At 40.3% G+C, this 18,392-nt stretch overlaps 1 protein-coding gene across 1 annotated transcript in view; it reads right to left on the reverse strand.

Moving 5' to 3' along the window:
* The window catches only part of LOC135219325 (dipeptidyl peptidase 8-like), a 257,424-nt gene that overhangs the window by 15,152 nt on the left and 223,880 nt on the right, over window positions 1-18,392 (reverse strand). Inside the window, exon 14 of the mRNA XM_064255989.1 lies at window positions 16,788-16,939. Coding sequence (XP_064112059.1) covers window positions 16,788-16,939 — 152 coding nt within the window. The remainder of the gene's footprint in view (window positions 1-16,787; window positions 16,940-18,392) is intronic.

The following is an 18,392-nucleotide window of genomic DNA, read 5'->3' on the forward strand; positions in this document are numbered from 1 at the left end:
GTGAAGAGAAAAAGAACCTCCACTGATCAGAAGGATGCTTGCCTATGGTTGTATAGTATGTCGAATAGCCTAGCCTAACCTGTTACCTTTGGGGTTGGCTTCATTGCATCTAGGTAGTAAGCAAAGTAATATTAGCTAGGCTAGCTAGCTCCTTTTACAGATTAGTCTACCCCACAGCAATTCTCACATTTGCTTTATGTAAAGGCTTTAATCTACTCAAGAACAATGGTTTTCTTTTTCACATTAGCTGGCTTTATGACCGGGTGCTGACTTCTCCTCCTTGGCGATGTAAGTGCGGTTAGGCATACGTTTCCAAAACAAACCTGTCTCGTCTACGTTAAACACTTGCTGAGCAGAATAACCCCCCTCCTTAATTATCTCAGACAACGCTTTAGGAAATTCACTCGCTGCTTTCTCATCCCCACTAGCAGCTTCACCTTGCAATTTAAGGTTATGGTAATTGGCCCGAGCCTTAAATCGCATAAACCAACCCCTACTAGCCACAAACTCTTCACTTTCACTTCCCTCCCCCTTTTCTTTTTTCAACGCTTCAAACAATCTTTTCGCCTTCTCCTGAATCACCATAAGGCTGACTGGGATACGCCGTTGATTTTGGTCTTCCAACCAAAGCACCAATAACCTTTCCATTTCAATTATTAGACCACTACGCTGCTAGTTATCACTGTCGCTTTCATAGGAGCAGATCCTTTCACATGTTCAACGATGCGCTCTTTATCTTTGATAATGGTAGCAACGGTCGAACGGCTAAGGCCAAGCGAGCGGCCAATGTTTGTTGGCGTTTCTCCCTTCTCGGATCGCTTTATAATGTCCACTTTAATTTCCATGGTGATGGCCTTTCTTTTCTTCGATGCACTACCATCAGAAGAGTCCGCCTTGCACTTGGGAGCCATAACAAAGAGCAAAAAGTTACAAAAACGATACAACACGAGGGAGAGAGAGGCAGTGTAAACAACCAAAATGGCGTATGGGCGAGGACTGAGGCCGTCCTCTCCCCCACAAAGCGTATTCTTCCGCCGTGCGCCTGGAACTAGTTCGCGTTTGTTTACGTTGCTTACGACGCTAAACCGCGTAAGACGGAACGACGCAAAATATTATTTTTTATATATATATGGGGGCGCGTTCGTAACCACGAAACATCGTAAGTCGAGGACCAGCGTAACCCGAGGACTTACTGTATGTAGAGAAGTTCCCACAATGGGATGTGTTGTATCTTCTTCAGTTCTAGACTAGATTAGATTAGATTATAAAATTTTTGGCACATTGCCAAGCGCCGGAGCCGAGGGGCCATTCAGCGCATATATATCTTTAAGAATAAAAGTCACTGTCGTACAAACAAACATACACACAACCGATCTAACATACAAATCATTCATTCATAAAAACCAAACAAGAAACCTAAAACAATTAAGAGAAAATTACAATTCATAAAAAAGACCAATATTTTTTAAAAATATCATAATTTGCTCTGCCTGAGCACCTTCACCTAAAATATCGCCAACAGACTTATTTGCCAGCAAACAAGCTCTACGTTTGATTTCAAAATGAGGGCACTCCACCAAAATATGCACCACAGTCAAATCAACATGACATGTGGAACAGCGAGGAACCTGCCTATCCGCTCCACTCATCATTAGATACCCGTGAGTATATTTAGTGTGGCCAATAGGTAATCTAGCTAAAACTATCTCAGACCTATCCATCCGGCTATGAGGACAAGGATGAACAGAAGGCCTAATCAATTTCAATTTAAGATTATTATCTAAAGTAGACCAGTGGGCCTACCACTGGTCTCTACAATAAAATTGAATGGTACTTTTAAAATCAGATACAGGGATGCCCATGTTGGAAATGTGCCTAAGCCTAGTTGCAGCCTTAGCAGCAGCGTCGGCTCGCCTCATTCCAACAATTCCAACATGGGACGGAGCCCTCCAACAAAACCTAACAGAAAATCCTCTTCTATTAATTAAAAGATAAAACCAATCTTGTACTTCTTGCACTAAAGGGTGGCAAAAGACTAGGCTTTTTAGAGAAGATAAAACACTCAGAGTCGGTAAAAATGGTAAAAACCTTGTTAGTACAAGAACTATAAAAAATATATTTAAGAGCAGTCAAAACTGCCAGCAGTTCAGCTGTAAAAACAGAAGAATTAGAAGGAAGCTTCTATTTAATATTACCACTAGTCACTACAGAGCAACCAACACCATCAGAACCCTTCGAGCCATCAGTATATATATGATGAGAATCACCATGTTCGGAAGCATGGTCCAAGAAACTTGCCCTCAACTGATCACCAGAACTGTTGCTCCTGCTGTCCCTAATTGGGCAGATTTCTAAATGTGGCCTATTCCAAGGAGGAAACTTTGAGGGCGAAATTTCAGCTACTGCAGGGGGTAGTAATCCCACCTCCCTGGCAGAGCTTGCTAGTCGGACCTCAAGCGGCTTTGGCAGTCTCGGTCTATTTGGGGCTCTGTCAGTTGGTTCTCTAACGTACTTATAGTTAGGGTTTAGCTTTGACGTAAGTATTCTTGATATGACTCTCAAGCCTAATTCCTCCCTACGGATAAATAGTGGGGGAAAACCCGACTCAACATGTAGGCTTTCTACTGGTGAAGTTCTATAGGCTCCCGTACAAATACGTAAAGCCATATTATGGACAACATCTAATTTCTGCAGTGTTGTCTTGCACACACAACCATAAACTTGGCAACCATAATCAATTTTGCTTAGGCATAAAACCTGGTACATCCTCAAAAGGGTGATTCGATCTGCCCCCCAGTTAAAATTAGACACAACTTTAAGAATATTAAGTCGAAGCTTCATGTTACATACAACTTCATTAACATCTTGAGTAAAAGTTAATTTTTTATCAAATGTAACACCTAGATACTTAATGCTATCTTCATAAGGTAAAATCGAATCGTTTAAAACCAGAGTAGGGATCTCTTTCACTCTTCTTAATCGACAAAATCGTATAGCTTTGGTTTTTTCTGGTGAAAATTTGAACCCTTTAGCACTGGCCCATGATGTTGAAGCATTAATAGCAGTCTGGATCATTTGAAAAGCTTCAACAGCTGTGGACTTACTACAGATTATTGCATAATCATCAGCAAAGGCCAGACCATGCACCCCGACAGGAACTTGTTCTAGTTGATCGTTGACAGCTACATTAAAGAGTGTTGGACTAAGGACGCTTCCCTGAGGTAACCCTTCTTCCTGAGGTAGCAGAAGGAAATGTAAGAGCCCACTCTTACTTTCAGGTAACGTTCTGACAAAAAATCTTTCAGACAATAGAACAAATTACCCACAACACCCCACTCTACAAGTTGCAAAAGGATACCCCCTCGCCAGGTAGTGTCGTAGGCTTTTTCTAGGTCAAAGAACACTGCAACAGTCTGGTTTTGCACAGCAAAAGCATTCTGTATCTCCCGAGTAAGGAACATCAAAGGGTCAGAAGTACTTCTATTTTTCCTAAAGCCAAACTGCCGATTAGATAAAAGATTCTTTGAATCCAAACACCACACAAGTCAAGCATTGACCATCCTCTCATAAATCTTGCTAACACAACTAGTTAGAGCAATTGGCCTATAGTTCTTAGGAAGGAAGGAATCTTTAAAAGGTTTTAAAACAGGAACAATAATCGATATCTTCCAAGACTCTGGTGAAGTTCCTGAAAGCCAAAAACTGTTTAAAATGTCTAAAAGAAATTGTTTTGTACTTCTAGGCAATTTAAAAATCATTGAGTACAGTATATCATCTTCCCCAGGAGATGTTGGGGAAGATAACGAGATTGCATGATCTAATTCTTTCATGGTGAAAGGAAGATTATACGACTCTGAATTTAAACTAACAGCAGGAACAACCGTGGTACCGTCCCTAATATTCCTGAATGCAGGAGAGTAATGTAGGGCACTAGATATATTAGAGAAATGCCTACCAAAGGTTTCTGCAACTTCTTCAGAATCAGATATGAGGAAGCCATCAATTTTCAATATAGGCAAGGGAGATGGAGAAAATTTCTCTTGCAGCTTTCGGATTCTGTTCCAGACTAATGACATTGGCGAATATTTTAATTCACTTATATATCCGATAAACGATTCCCTCTTTGCTTGCTTAAATGTTTTCTTTTGCTTAGCAAGAGCTCTTTTATAGATAATTTTATTTACCAAGCAAGGATATCTACGATATCTCTTGTAGCAAGTTCTTGTTATCTTTCGGCTCAATGCGCATGCATCACTCCACCAAGGTACTAGAGGATGCCGAGGTTTACCAGAAGTTCGAGGAATAGACAGCATGGCACCACACAACAATATACTGATTAAATACTCATAAGCAGATGTTGGGCTCTGAAAATCGTTTATCTCTTGATCAATTTCAGTAGATTTTTTTAATAATCCCCAGTCAGCCTCCCCTACCTTCCATTTTGGTAAACATGGAGATGGAATATTTTTCATATACTTTAAGTGAATGGGCCAATGATCACTGCCATGATCATTCTGGTCTACTACCCACTGGTAATCTAACCTCAAAGACAAAGAGCAGATAGTGAGGTCAATGGCTGAATCAGTATTATGAAAAACATCATGTCTTGTAGGGGAACCATCATTCATTAAAGTGATGTCATCAAGTCAGCAGCTGTTCTATTATTAAACCCCACCGGTCGCAGTTTGGCTCTCCCCAGAGGGTGTGCTTAGCATTAAAATCCCCCATCAGAATGAAGGGTTTAGGAAGCTGGTCTATCAGTGTCTGTAGGTCGTTTAATTCTAGCTGGCGGGGATTACCCTGAGCATCCTGCAATCTACTTTCTAATGATGGATCAAGGTAGAGAGAGCAAATTGTGATCCATTTATAATTAAAAATTTGGACTGCACAAGCCTGCAACACAGTGTTCAATTGAACAACCCTGTGATTAACAGACTTGCGGACTATGATGCCTGTGCCTCCCTGAGCACGTACACCTATCAGGGGTGAAGACCAGTGAAATGAATAATTAAAATCCACATTGGGTGTGTGCTCTCCCAACTTTGTTTCTTGTAGACACATCGCAGATAAATCATGTTCCCTAAACAGAACCCGAACTTGTTCTCTATTTGATATAAAGCCACGGATGTTCCACTGCATGAGAGCCATTATTTAGAGGAAGGGATCTTAAAATTCTCCACTAATTTAGGAATCTGTGTCCTGGTGAGAGATATCTTATCAGCTTTACCAGTACTACTTGATCTAGATCTAGGTGTTACAGATCTTTTTGATGAAGGGCCTTCACTTGCCCTTTCAGTTTTGCTTTTGTTTTTCCTTTGATATCTGAATGACTGTGAATGAGGCGAAGAGGGAGAAAGGGACCTCTTCTGACGAATAAGGAGGGCCTCCATCTCCTTACCGTCATCTCCACGGTGCACTGTAATGTCAGGATCAGGTGAGGGCTCAATGTCTGGCAATGTCCCTGACACAGAGAAGTCGTCATCATACTGAGATCTGGTTTGAACCCTAGAATCAACAGGGTCCCCTGGCTTAACCAGAGTCTCTGCAACATGGGAAACCCCACCAGGAGGGGCACGGGAAGCCCCACCTGGGGGGCCACGCGAGGCCCCACCAGGGGGGGCACAGGAAGCCCCAACAGGGGGGGCACGGGGTACCCCACTAGAGGGGGTGTGGAAAACCCCACCAGTGGGGCACCGGGAAGCCCCACCAGAAGGGGCACTAGAAGAAGCAGTACTCAATTGTTGTGCCTTCAAGGCATCCGAATAGGATTTCCTGCCCAACAACTTTTTGGCCTGTCCCACACTGATATGTTCAGCAATAGATTTTAGTAATGCCTCTTGTTCTTTTTTGAATTCACTACATTTCTTATCACGGGCTCGATGTTCACCCTTACAGTTTATTCAAATTACCGGTCCAGAACATTCGTCGTGCTCAGGCTGGCCACACGATTCACAGAGTTTATTTCTGGTACAAACATTGGAGGAGTGTCCAAAACCAAAACATTTAAAGCACTGGAGCACTCTCGGTCTATAAGGACGAACTTTCATGATTTCACTGTCAAGAATAATTTCAGATGGCAGGAAAGAATTTATAAATGTTAAAATAAGCATTGATGAGCGGGGCACTTTAAAAACCTTCCAAACCACGTCTGGACACATTTCCAAAATTTCCTCCTCATCCATTTCATGTAGATCTTCATTAAAGATAACACCCTTCGCGTAACTAAAATTATAATGAGGTTTTACCTCTTTTACCATACCCTCAGGATCAAGCTTCAAATTTAGGAGCATTATCGATTGAACATCTGTTTTGGTATGGACTAAAAAACTATTACGCCCAAAGCGAGTTACTTCTGGGCTCCCAACGTTGCCGATTTTCTGGCTTACCAACCTCTTCACCTTGAAGAGGTTGCCTCTCTCACCATGTATAGTGATAATTAACCACTTAGCTGGGTCTGGTGATCTGGAGGTTTTACTTATTCTACTAGCATCTTTTATTTCATTTGGTGGTTTATAAATGTCAAGATACCTAGGGACCTCTTCTACCTCTATAAGTCCAACACTCATAGAATCCGACCTAAATTCTCTAAACGCTCTGTGAGCTTCTGATTCATTGTTGAAAATTATCCAGAATTAAAAAAATCCATAATTTTTGCCAAGTTTATTACGAAATTCTTTGATGTTCCAAAATTTACAAAATTCATTAAATATTGTGTCATAATTCCAGTCTAAAGGGACTGGTTTCACATGCAGAATGTTTGTAACAAGGAGCTCATTTGAAAAAGGCTCCAAAGTTACAATGGAGGAATTACCAGGTTTTTCCTTGTCCTTATCCTTGCCTAAGTCGTCAACCGAAGGTCTAATTAATGTCGCCATGAGACGAAGGATTTATGATTCATCCAGGTAGCCCCCCACCCACCATGGAGCCACATTTAGAGGACAGTGTTATCCCATACAGGGCTGCCCTAGGGGTACCACCCAGATATACACCCCACCCTCAGTGCTTAAGGCGTCATGATGTCCGTCGAGATCAGACCCAGCACTAAGAGCAGGGTTTAACATGTAAACTTTCCCCTCACTCGACCACGTTAGGTACTCGAGTTCTACGGGTGAGATGGCATGCCAACCATCCTCACCCTCCACCAAATCCAATGAGTAAGTCCAAATCATGTCCAAAACCAATCCAAAAGTCATCAACATAAAATGCGTACCTTATAGGGGGAGGAAGCAGAAGGATGAAAAGTTTTAGTAAAAAGAAAAGGGCTGACTTATTTAGTTGGATCAACAGCTGGGCACCAAGGCCCAGTGAGAAAGTAGTTCCCCCCAGGCATCAGGGCCCAGCTACTGAACCCTAAGCCCCCCATCCTCGGCAAGGCATCAGCATCTGGGGGGCTCTTCAGTTCTAGTTTCCATCCATTGTTTCTTGTATGGTTTTTGTTTAATGTAAATAGGTTACTGTCTACTTTTGTTATGCCTTTCAGTATTTCAAATGTTTCTATTAGTTGCCCTCGCAATCGTCATGTTTCTAAGCCATACATGTTCAGGCTCTCTAGTCGCCTTCGGTAACCTATTTGCCTGATGGATGGAATTAACTTTGAGACTCTTGCTTGTACTACTCCTAATCTATTTATGTCTTTTCTTAGTGTTGGTGACCAAAACTGTACTACATATTCAAGATGGGGTCTAACTATTGATGAGTAGAGCTGCAGCACAGTTTCCTTGTTTCTGTATTTGAACTGCCTCATTATGTATCCCACTAGTTTCTGTGCCTTCTTTTCTGCTTTTATGCACTGTTTTGTGGAATTTAAGTCATTGGTAATAATGACTTCAAGGCCCTCAGCTGACATGAGGGTTGCTTGTTCCTATTTGTAATACTTTACACTTATCTACGTTAAAAGGCATTTGCCATTTTTTTTACCACTCCCTATTTTCACTAAATCATTTCTTAAACTTTCCAATGCATCTGGGTCTGCTGCATTTACACCTAATAGTTTGGTGTCATCTGCAAATTTGGCTATCATGCTAGTTAAGCCTACATCAATGTCATTAATGTAAATCAAAAACAAGAGAGGGCCAAGGACAAAGCCCTGGGGAACTCTGCTTGTTACATCTGCCCATTCTGATTCTTCACCACTTATTATGACTGTTTTCTGTAAGTTAGCCGGTCTTCGACCCAGTATGCAGTTTCCCCTACAATTCCTTAAGTCTAACTTTTGTCATCAGTTTCTTGTGTGGGACTTTGTCAAAGGCCTTTTGGAATCTAAGAGTATATCTACTGCTCTACTACTGTCGTAAATACCAAGCATGTTATGAAAAATCTCCAAGAGGTTTGATAGGCAGGATTTGTTTTGTCTGAAACAGTGTTGGCTGTTTAACAACCAATTGTTTCTATGTGATCCACAATTCGATCTGCAATTATGGACTCAAAAATCTTGTAAACGACAAACATTATGCAGATTGGTCTATAATTTCCTGGCTCTTTTCTTGGACATTTTTTTTTTATAAACTGTGGGCACATTTCCTAGTTTCCATCCTTTTGGTGCCTTTCATTGTTCAGCACTTTTCCTGTAGGTTATATAGGTGAAGAACTATCTCCTCTTTTAGCTCTTTTAATTTCTCTTGGATGAATCACATCTGGGCCAGGATATTTGAACTTCTTGAGTTTGTCTGTTTTGTCTTTAATGTCCTCTTCCGTAAATATTATTTTGTCCAATGGTTCTGCCCCTTCATATCTAATAGGAGGTTCCAGTATTGAGGTAGGTGAGGTAGGGTCTTCAGCTGTGAATACACTAGTAAAAATCTTATTCAATAACACTGCTTTTTCCAAGTCTGAGTTCACCAGGTTACCTTATTGTGCCGTAGGGGACCTACGCTATTTTTTATTGGTTTCCTACTATAAACATGCACAAAGAATTCTTTTGGGTTTTCTTTAAAACTGATGCAACTCTCTTATCCACATTTGCAACTCTCTTATCCACATTTATCTTTGCATTTCTTACTAATTTGTCCACCAATCTACAGAGTTCTTTATGCCTGCTTGCTTCTATTGGTGTTGGGTGTGGGTTCATTGATTTGTGCAAACTGTCTCTGTCTCTTATCTTATTTTTAATTTCTCTGTTGAAACCCTTTGGCTGAGTGTTTCCATTTCTTAGTATTTGCCTTAATGGTGTACATCTAAAGCGCTTTTCTGTGTATTCCTCATGAAAGGCTTCCCATTGCTTATCTATGCCTTTGTTCTCAACACACTCTAGATTTTTAACATACCCCTTTAGATTTTTTAGGTCTTGTCAACGGTAGTCTAATCTCATTAATATCATCTTCCCATTTTATGCTGAACATTAATTTGAAATTGAATAATTCTATGGTTGCTTTTGCCTAGATTCACGCCTACTGAAAGGTCAGATACAAGATTATCTTCCGTTGAAAGGACAATATCTAGTATGTTGTTTCCTCTAGTGGGTTTGTCAACCCATTGGTGGAGGAATTCATTTGTTACAAAATCTAAAAGTCTCTTTCCCTCTAAGTTTGGTGCGGAGGTCATCATGTCCCAATGTACTACTGCATTGAAATCTCCCATTATTATGCAAAGATCGTTGTTTATCTCTTGTCCTAGTAGTGCATACAGCTCCTCATCAGACATTTGTGATTGGTGCGGAGGTCTGTACTGTACACTTAGTATTAGAGTTATCTTCCTCCCTAGGCTGTTCAAGTTTATGCCAATCACTTCTTGCATGGTTGTAATTTTACACACTATTTGACTGAGGTGGTCCCTAACATATAACATAACGCCTCCAACTTTTTTATTGAGTATCTTTTTTGAACAATTTATGTCCAGCTATCTGGTACTCTCCTACAAAGACTCTTGTTGCCTCTTGCATCCATGTTTCTGTGATACCTACCATGTCTAATTACTCACTTGCTACCAATGCTTTGAAGAGATCTACTTTGTTCCGAATCGAATGTGCATTAAACTGCCCACTCTGAGGGACTTTTCTATCTTCCCTTTTGTCCTCGGTGGCTTTGTTAGTTTCCCTTACTATCACTGTTGCCTGCAGTGCACTACTAACCAGCTTCTGTAAGCTTTCCAATTTCTTAACGTGAAAGTTCAGTTCATTGAGGTGTTTCAAGAGGTTTTCGTTGAGAAGGTTTCCTATTAGTTTTGCTCCTTCCAAATTCAAATGAGTTCCATCTTTTTACTATAGTTTTTTTATCCCCTATAAAGCTGTCCCAAAAGTTTACAAACCTAACACCTCTTTCTTGGCCTATTAGTTCCAGTCTGTCATTGATTCCAATCGCCTTGCTAAGGGAGTAATGGCTTACATTGGTTCTGGGCAAAACTTCTATAAGAATGCCGTTGTCAGTTTTCTCTCGGATGTTATCTACATTTTTAGTCAGGTTGGCTACAAGACCTTATGTCTGGCCAGTTCCTCCGTCTTTTAGAAAAGTCATTTCCTCCTCCTGCACTATGACTGCACTTTTTCTATTGTTTACCTTGATTTTTTTCACTGCCTCGGCTATCTTCTGTGCTCCTGCACCTGGGTAAGAATTACTTTTTCTCTGTTTTTAGCCACAAAATTTAAGCCCTGCTCTTTTACTAATGAGTCTCTGATTAAGATTGTTTCCTCTTCTGCTTCTGAGAGCACAGCAAATCTATTCGTTGTGTTGACTCCTTTTGGGGGACAATTGTGTTTTCTGGCTACTATCACTCTTCTACCAACAGCTCTCTTGAATTCATCATTTTTATTATTGTAAGCTTCTTTCTTTATATCTAGTCTAGTGCTTGTTTCTGTTTCATTTCTGGTTCTGGTCTTAAGCAATTGTTTTCAAATCACTATATACTCTCTCTGTTTTCTACTAAGTTGCTGTTCAATTCCTGTTTTTCTTTCTTAAGGTTTGTAACTTCTCTTCATAGTTCTCGAATTCCTTTTCCATCCTGCTGTGTTAGCTGTTCCAGAGTTTCTTCTACTGAGAGGAGTGCACCACCGTTTTCTCCACAGTTGCATGTTTGTGTTCGTGAGGTCGAAGGTGAGGCTCATGTAAGGAATGCATCAACGTATTCGCTAGCAGATGTCTCTCTCCCGTACGTGTTTGTGTTGATGAGTGTGTTGGAAGGTGTCCCCGAGTTTCTAGGAGGCATCATGGGGCAAGACATTAGTTTCCTTTCCTCCCCTCTGTACTCCTCCCGTTGGGTGAATTCAAGACTTTTGAGAGTGAGAGGCATTTCTCCATCCTACCAGCACGGGTGTGACTCTCCCCTTCAAGTACGTGTTGTGTTACAGTCAGTGTTGATCTCCACTCGTATCAAGGTTCTCAGGCTGGTTATTCACCTCATCGGCCTGTACGAGTTCGTCACATGATGTCTCCCACTGAGGAGAAGAAGGTAACACTGCCATGGATCGTCACTCACCAGCGTACACAATGAAAGTACTACTCTCGCTGTTCATCTTCCAAGGCAAGTTGGGATACCTTAGGCACAAATCATTTTATCCCTGACATTCCCACTTGTATCGCTCCACATGACACGATCATGTGTCATCACTGGGCAGTGTACGTGGTTCATCGCTTGTACACGTGCTTGTTCCACCTTAGAAAGGAGTGATCTTCTCACTGATGTTCCCACTTATATCACTCCACATGACACCAGTGTACATGTGTCATAACTGGTCCGTGTATGTGGTTCATATATTATCCATGTGCTTAGACAGGAGTGATCTTCCCACCAATGTTCCCTCTTGTATCACTCCACATGACACGAACATGTACAGGTGTCATCACTATTCCGTGTACATGGTTCATCGCTCGTCCACGTACTTGACCCATTGCGTGTACGTGTACATGATTCATCACATATCCAACTGCTTGTTATGTCTTTCAATCCCACGTCTGTACACCGTCCATGGACATGTAGTACCATGTATTCCAACGTACACGTACGTGTAAGCGTCCACATACGTGTAACATTGCCCACATCTGTATAGCACGTTCTCATGTGGTTCATCGAACTGCCATGTCCATCTCTTCAAGTTACCTTGTGTTTGGAAGCGAAGTTATTTTGGCAAACAATGACGACCTACCAAAAGGTCATTCAGAACGTCTGTGCAAATGCCAGTCGACGAATTCATTCAATCAAGCCATCCCGCCTTTTTTGCAATTCAGGCCTACTTTATGATTAGACACTTGGGTCTAGGCCAAGACACTTTGAGGAGAAGGAAGGTGAGGAATGCTGGCCTTTCTATTTTAGTCTAGCCTAAGTAATTGTATTCTTACCTGGCAAGTAGCTAACACGACCTAGCCTAAGTAGTTGAGTTCTTAGCCTTGCAAGTGCCGAGTTCTTAGCTAGCCTAACCAGTTCAAGACTACAATTTTCTTGGCCTAGCCTGTCTAGTTCTAAGCTACTTCAACCTCGTCTACGTGGGTGGAGTTCTTAGCCTAGCCTAGCTTAACTAGTTCAACACTACCTTAATCTAGCCTAACTGGACTGAGTTTTTAGCCTAGCTTAGCTTGTTTAAGGATACCTTATCCTAAGCTAAGTGGTTGAGTTCTTAGCCTAGCCTAACTAGTTCAAAGCTACCTTGATTTAGCCTAAGTGGTTGAGTTCTTAGCCTAACTTAACTAGTCAAAGCTACCTTAACCTAGCATAATTGGTTCAGTTCTTAGCTTTGCTACATAGTTGGGTTCCTAACCTTGCAAGTGGTTGATTCACGAACTAGCATAGCTAGTCTTGTTAGCTAGAACCTTCTTTTCTATCCTAGCTTAGCCTAAGTGCTAGAATTCTTGTTTAGCTGACCTATGGGGATAAGTTCTTAGGCTAACCTAGAATGACAAGTAATGGGTATGCTAGTTGAACCTTCCCTGGCTTATTTATACTAGCCTAGATGTTGGGTTCTAAATCATAAGGGATCACCTAATAAGAAATCTCTACTGTTGAAGATGCACGTCTCCTGGGCAGCTCAAGGACTTCTCCCAGGTCTACAGTGTAGTTATTTTGTCATGTGAAAGTTTACAGTAGGAGATTTTGAAGCATACCTGTGCAGTTTTTTGTTTTAGGGCATCCCCATGGGGAATCATATTATCTTTTCGCCCTTTTGAGGAACTTGTTTGGCCTCTTCTTGGTGACGGATTGTAGAGGTCTTCTACTCAATGTCCCAGAATTGTTCATTGAAGATGAAAAATCCTTTCCTGCCGCCAGCTTCACTCTTTTGGCAGTTGAGATGCACCAGTGTGCAGTAGACTCCTCTGTGGAGCTCATGGTAAGCTACTTCCAGGCAGGAAGATTGTGGTGATCGATGTTCTAGCCATTGGAGTAAAGACCTATGTGTAGAGTGGTCTTTGAAACAGGATGTAGTGGTTTATCATTTTGTCCTTAGGGAAGATCCATATTAGACCTCTTTTCCTCTTGCTGCAACAGGAAACTGGCTGTCAAGGATCCTCTTTCTCAGACAGAGGACGCTCTTCAACATCCTTGGAGCAATCTCCAGGGTAGGCATTCCCTCAGTTCTGCTAGATACGTCAGGTCCTGGACAGAGAAATCTGCTGGATCTGTCAGGTCCTGGACAGAGTAGTCTGCCAGATCCATCAGATCTTAGACAGGAATTTCAGGGTGTTCTTGGTGATTCCAGTGTACACAGGTGGAGTGGTTCCCAAAACTTCTATACCTTCTGTCTGTAATTCTAAGGGGAATCCTCCACGGGCCCTTCCTTGGCAGTTTCATGTGGAAATGTTCTACCAGTCGGTAATATCTCTGTTGCTTCATGGCCAGAGACTGTCGAGTTTCTATTAAGAGTGAGAAGATGCCCAGCTATCACAGGGGGTCTTTGTCAGCAGTTTACTGGGGCAAGTGGGCTACCTAGTATGGTTGGGTTTGTCGACAGCTTTTCTCTCCACTCTGAATTTCAGTGAGCTGTTATTAGATTTCCTTTTCTCTCACAGAAATGAAAAGGTCTTTCCATCTCAGCTTTCAAGAACTGCAGGGCCAACTTCAGGTTGATCCTGCTCCTTAAAGGCTTAGACATCTCTTCATCCTGGGAATTTATGGTGTTGTTCAGAAGTGTTGAACAGTCCTATTCAACAAAGGAGCTCAAATATGCATTGTGCGATCTTACTCTGGTCAAGAGCAGTCTCACTTGAGCTCCATTTAAACACCTATGTCAATAGTTAGTGGGAGATCTGACTCTATGACAGTTTTTCCTGTTTGCCTTGACTTCCTCGAAAGAGAGAGTTAACTTCTTGGCAGCACCAAGGGTGAGAGGTCTGTGGCCTTCGAATTTGTCCCGGATTTTGTAGGCAAGACTCAGAATCCCTCATTTCAAGATGAAAAGTTTGTCTCATTTTCATTCTTCTCCAAAGTGAATTGGTGAACAGTGATCCGTAAGTTTTTGCCTTGTCCTGTCAAAGCTCTGCCCTGTTATCTGCGAGTTCTCCACCTAGGACCAATGGCCATTGACTTAAGTGTTAGCACCGGTTGGTCAGGAATGGAGGTTTCTAAAATCCCCATTTCATTCTGGCTGCATGAAGTGATTAAAGGCAAACTCCTCACTGGATAGTTCTGCCACAGAGTCTGTGCAGGCTAGAGCATATGACATCAGAGAAATGAGTTCCTCTTTGGCAATTACGAAGAATTTGTCTTCGTAGGGTTTTGAATGCTGGTGACTGGCTTAAGCAGACCATGTTCACTTCCTTTTCCTGAAGGACATTGCCCACAGCTCCTTGGACACTTTACCTTGGGTCTGGTGGTGGCTGCCCATCAAGTTACATAGCTCATCCAGAGATGGCTGGTCTCCCCCTTTCTCTTTTTCCCCTTTCTTCTTCTTTAACACATCATAAACTGGAACTCGTCTGATACAGGCAAGTGTGGCAGCCATACTGGTTGCAGTATTTGTGTTCTCCTATACAAATAACAAATCTGTTTCTCAGTAGCACTTACTCCTCTCTCTAACAAGGAAGAGAGGAGTGGTAACAAATCCCTGTGGCACATTTGATTTGTTGCTTGAACAGACAGAATTTTTTTCACCTTCCACTAATGCAGTGAATCTGCACATCTCTCATTGTGTTTCATCCTAGAAGGTTGAGTTTATAGATACTCATTATCTATTCTCTCACGGGCTCAGACCCCCTTCTTCCTTAGAACTTGATCTTCTAGGAAGGGTGGTCAGGCGGCCTGAATCCCCAGCCGGTTCTGGATAATTGTACTTCCTCCAAGTATAAGTCTATCCTGTTGTTAAGACTGAAGGTTTGTTCCGCGTAAGAACAAATGACAAATTTTTAATCAATTTGTATTTTTCATAGCTAACAAACCTGAGGTCTTAACGTTAACTGCCCACCTCTAGCTGCCCCTCTCATATCCTGGGTTGGAAGAAAGACTAGTTCATCAAGCATCCACTCCGTCTGTGCATGAATTGCCAGACGCCACAGATTCCTTATTTTCAAATCTCTGATTGTTTTTAACCTGTTTGCAGCTATCACTAGAAGATTATCCCATTGTTAAGAGCTCAGGTTTGTTAGCTATGAAAAATACAAATTGATTAAAAATTTGTCATACTTGACGCTGAATACAAGGTAAAAATTATAAGTGGTAAATACCATTACCCTAGGTTTTACTTGTGATTTTGTATCTGTCATGGTTTGCAACAAAGTCTGTAAAAGCTAAATATAATTTATATCATTAGTGGTTGTGCCTTCAATATTATCTTAATCATTAGTGGTGCGCCTCACTATACTATCTTTATATCTTAGTGGTTTTGTGCCTTCAATATTATCTTTATATCATTAGTGGTTGTGCCTTCAATATTATCTTCCCATTTTATCTTTGCACCAACATAAAATCAAACTAACTTCCTATCTTTGTACAGACATAAAATCAAACTAACTTCCTATCTTTGTACCAATATAAAATCAAACTAACTTCCTATCTTTGCACCAACATAAAATCAAACTAACTTCCTATCTTTGTACCGACATAAAATCAAACTAACTTCCTATCTTTGTACAGACATAAAATCAAACTAACTTCCTATCTTTGTACCAACATAAAATCAAACTAACTTCCTATCTTTGTACAGACATAAAATCAAACTAACTTCCTACAGTACTATGAGCTACCTGTAGCAGCTGTGTCAGCACAAGAATCTCTAGTTAAAGCACCCTTTGCTTTTAGCCCACATGAGAAATCATCAGTGTTGAGTGCTTAAGTGCACAGTAAAGAAAATTATTGCAAAACTCAAGTGTCCTCAGTATCAGCAGCTAATTTGAACTCCAGAGGGCTTAATATTAATGAGGCTTAAGGTCACATATAGTACCTAACCTCTGGCTAGGTTTGAAAATATCAATGGAGCTTGAAGTCAGATATCCCTGGTTATATTTGAAAATATTAATGGAGCTTAAAGTCAGATATCCCTAACCTCTGGCTAGGTTTGAAAAGCCAAAATAAGGATTAGTCTGTAAATTAGTAGTATTAGGAGAAAACTAACTAAAGGATTTTTATTTTTTATTTATGTCTTTGCAAGTTTTTCTAAGATTCATTTGTTACCATTGAATATATTTTGCAGTAGATGCTTATCATTATTTGGATTCAGCATTTCTTATTGGTTCACTTACTGATACTGTCACTAATGTGTATATAAAGAAATAAGCAAGTACCCAATGATAAAAAAAGTATTGGTGGCATCCAATCTTTTACCTTGTATTTATAGAGGAAAACATAAATGATATGGAAGACAGTGGATATCAGACACCTCAAATCCCTAAAGGCCTGTTGATGAAAGTTTGCACTGTATTATCAAAAGGTCTTACTTGAATATATCAGGTCTCTGCGCTAATGCCATGAGTGACAAGTAACCACCATACGACCACCCAGTCACCGCTAAACGTGTCAGGTCTATGTAATCACACTGGCCAGCCAGCAGTTGTAAGACCTCAACCTGATCACCAACTTCCACAGTACCCTGAAATGCAGAGATCATAAAATTTGAAGTCTTTTTGATGGGGTTGACCTGGAAGATTATCTTGAAGAAAATAGTTTGGTTTATTCATTTTATTCAAATCAAGAGATTGTAAGAATTATAGATGTATCCAGGCAAGTTCCAGATACAGCCAAGTTCCAGTACTGTAAACCTGAAGGGAATGCCCCACCATAAGGCCCCACTTCAATAACAATTAAGATTTTAAGTTTGCTGTTGAAGCGATTCGGCCAAAAACTTTTGTGATAGTATTCAACCAAAACTTACCTAAATTAATTTTACGTAAAAATGAATAAATAATCCTAACTATCACTGAATTTTGCTCATTCACACACTTCCTTCATTAACAAAAAACCATAAGATATTGGCAAAAGAAAAAATAATTATAATTATATATGTAAGTCAGCTAGGAGTGCAGTACATCACTTCACATCAAGAAATATTCTGATAAAACTTGTAATGATCAGATAAACATTTATTTTAATCTTTAAGAATTTCAAAAAAATTGAATACAGTCCTGAAAGAAGTAATAGAAAGGGCTACTTTCATTGTTTATACATACTATAAGGAAATATAAATAACTACTAGATGCAGTCAAGCCCATACAAATCATTCTCAATAGAGAACACACAGGATCATAGCAGAATGATATGTATACATACTGTTACTAACTGACTGTGTTGATTACAAAGTCCTCATGACTTGAAGGTAAATGTAGCTTTATGGTTGTATAATCTATGAAACATGACAGATTCTTCAAAGAAGCAATAATTATTTTTTTTACTATTCCAATTATTCATTGTGCTTCATTTATACTCTGATATTTACAATCCTAAGAAAACTCATCTGACATCTGTGCTTGCTGCTTTTCTTTCTACATATTTCTCTAAACTTCCTTTCAGATTATTTTAAGTATTTACTGCTAATGAACTGCAGACTTTTTGATACCAAAGAAACTCCTGATAACTGCACATTAAGCAATATCTCAAAAAAGGTTGGATGTGGGGGGGGCATGGTCCATATCACCCAGAACATGACCTAGTAACGCATTACAGTCACACCTCAATCTTACGCGATTCAAGTTGTGCAGAATCACAATAGAGTTAACTTTTCATTGGAACCTAACTAGTTTTCGTAAGTGAGCTCTTCAAAGACACACAAACATTTGTGAAACCTCGAGAAACACTGCAAAACCATACAAAAGTGTTAGGCTGAATTTTTTTATGTAAATCCATAAGTTTTAAAACTTTGATGTGTAAAATCTGTATTAAAAGTATATTGTTTATTTTTTTCATGCATAAATATGATACAAAGGCAATTACAGCACCTACATTTAAGTGCACTTTTACAAGATGTGATACCCATTCACAAATTTACTGCACTTTTAAAAAATTATATCCCTTCAGAAAAGGTTTAATTTCTGAAGTACTAGTACTGC

The sequence above is a fragment of the Macrobrachium nipponense genome, chromosome 1 (assembly GCF_015104395.2).
Source record: "Macrobrachium nipponense isolate FS-2020 chromosome 1, ASM1510439v2, whole genome shotgun sequence".
NCBI lineage: Eukaryota > Metazoa > Arthropoda > Malacostraca > Decapoda > Palaemonidae > Macrobrachium > Macrobrachium nipponense.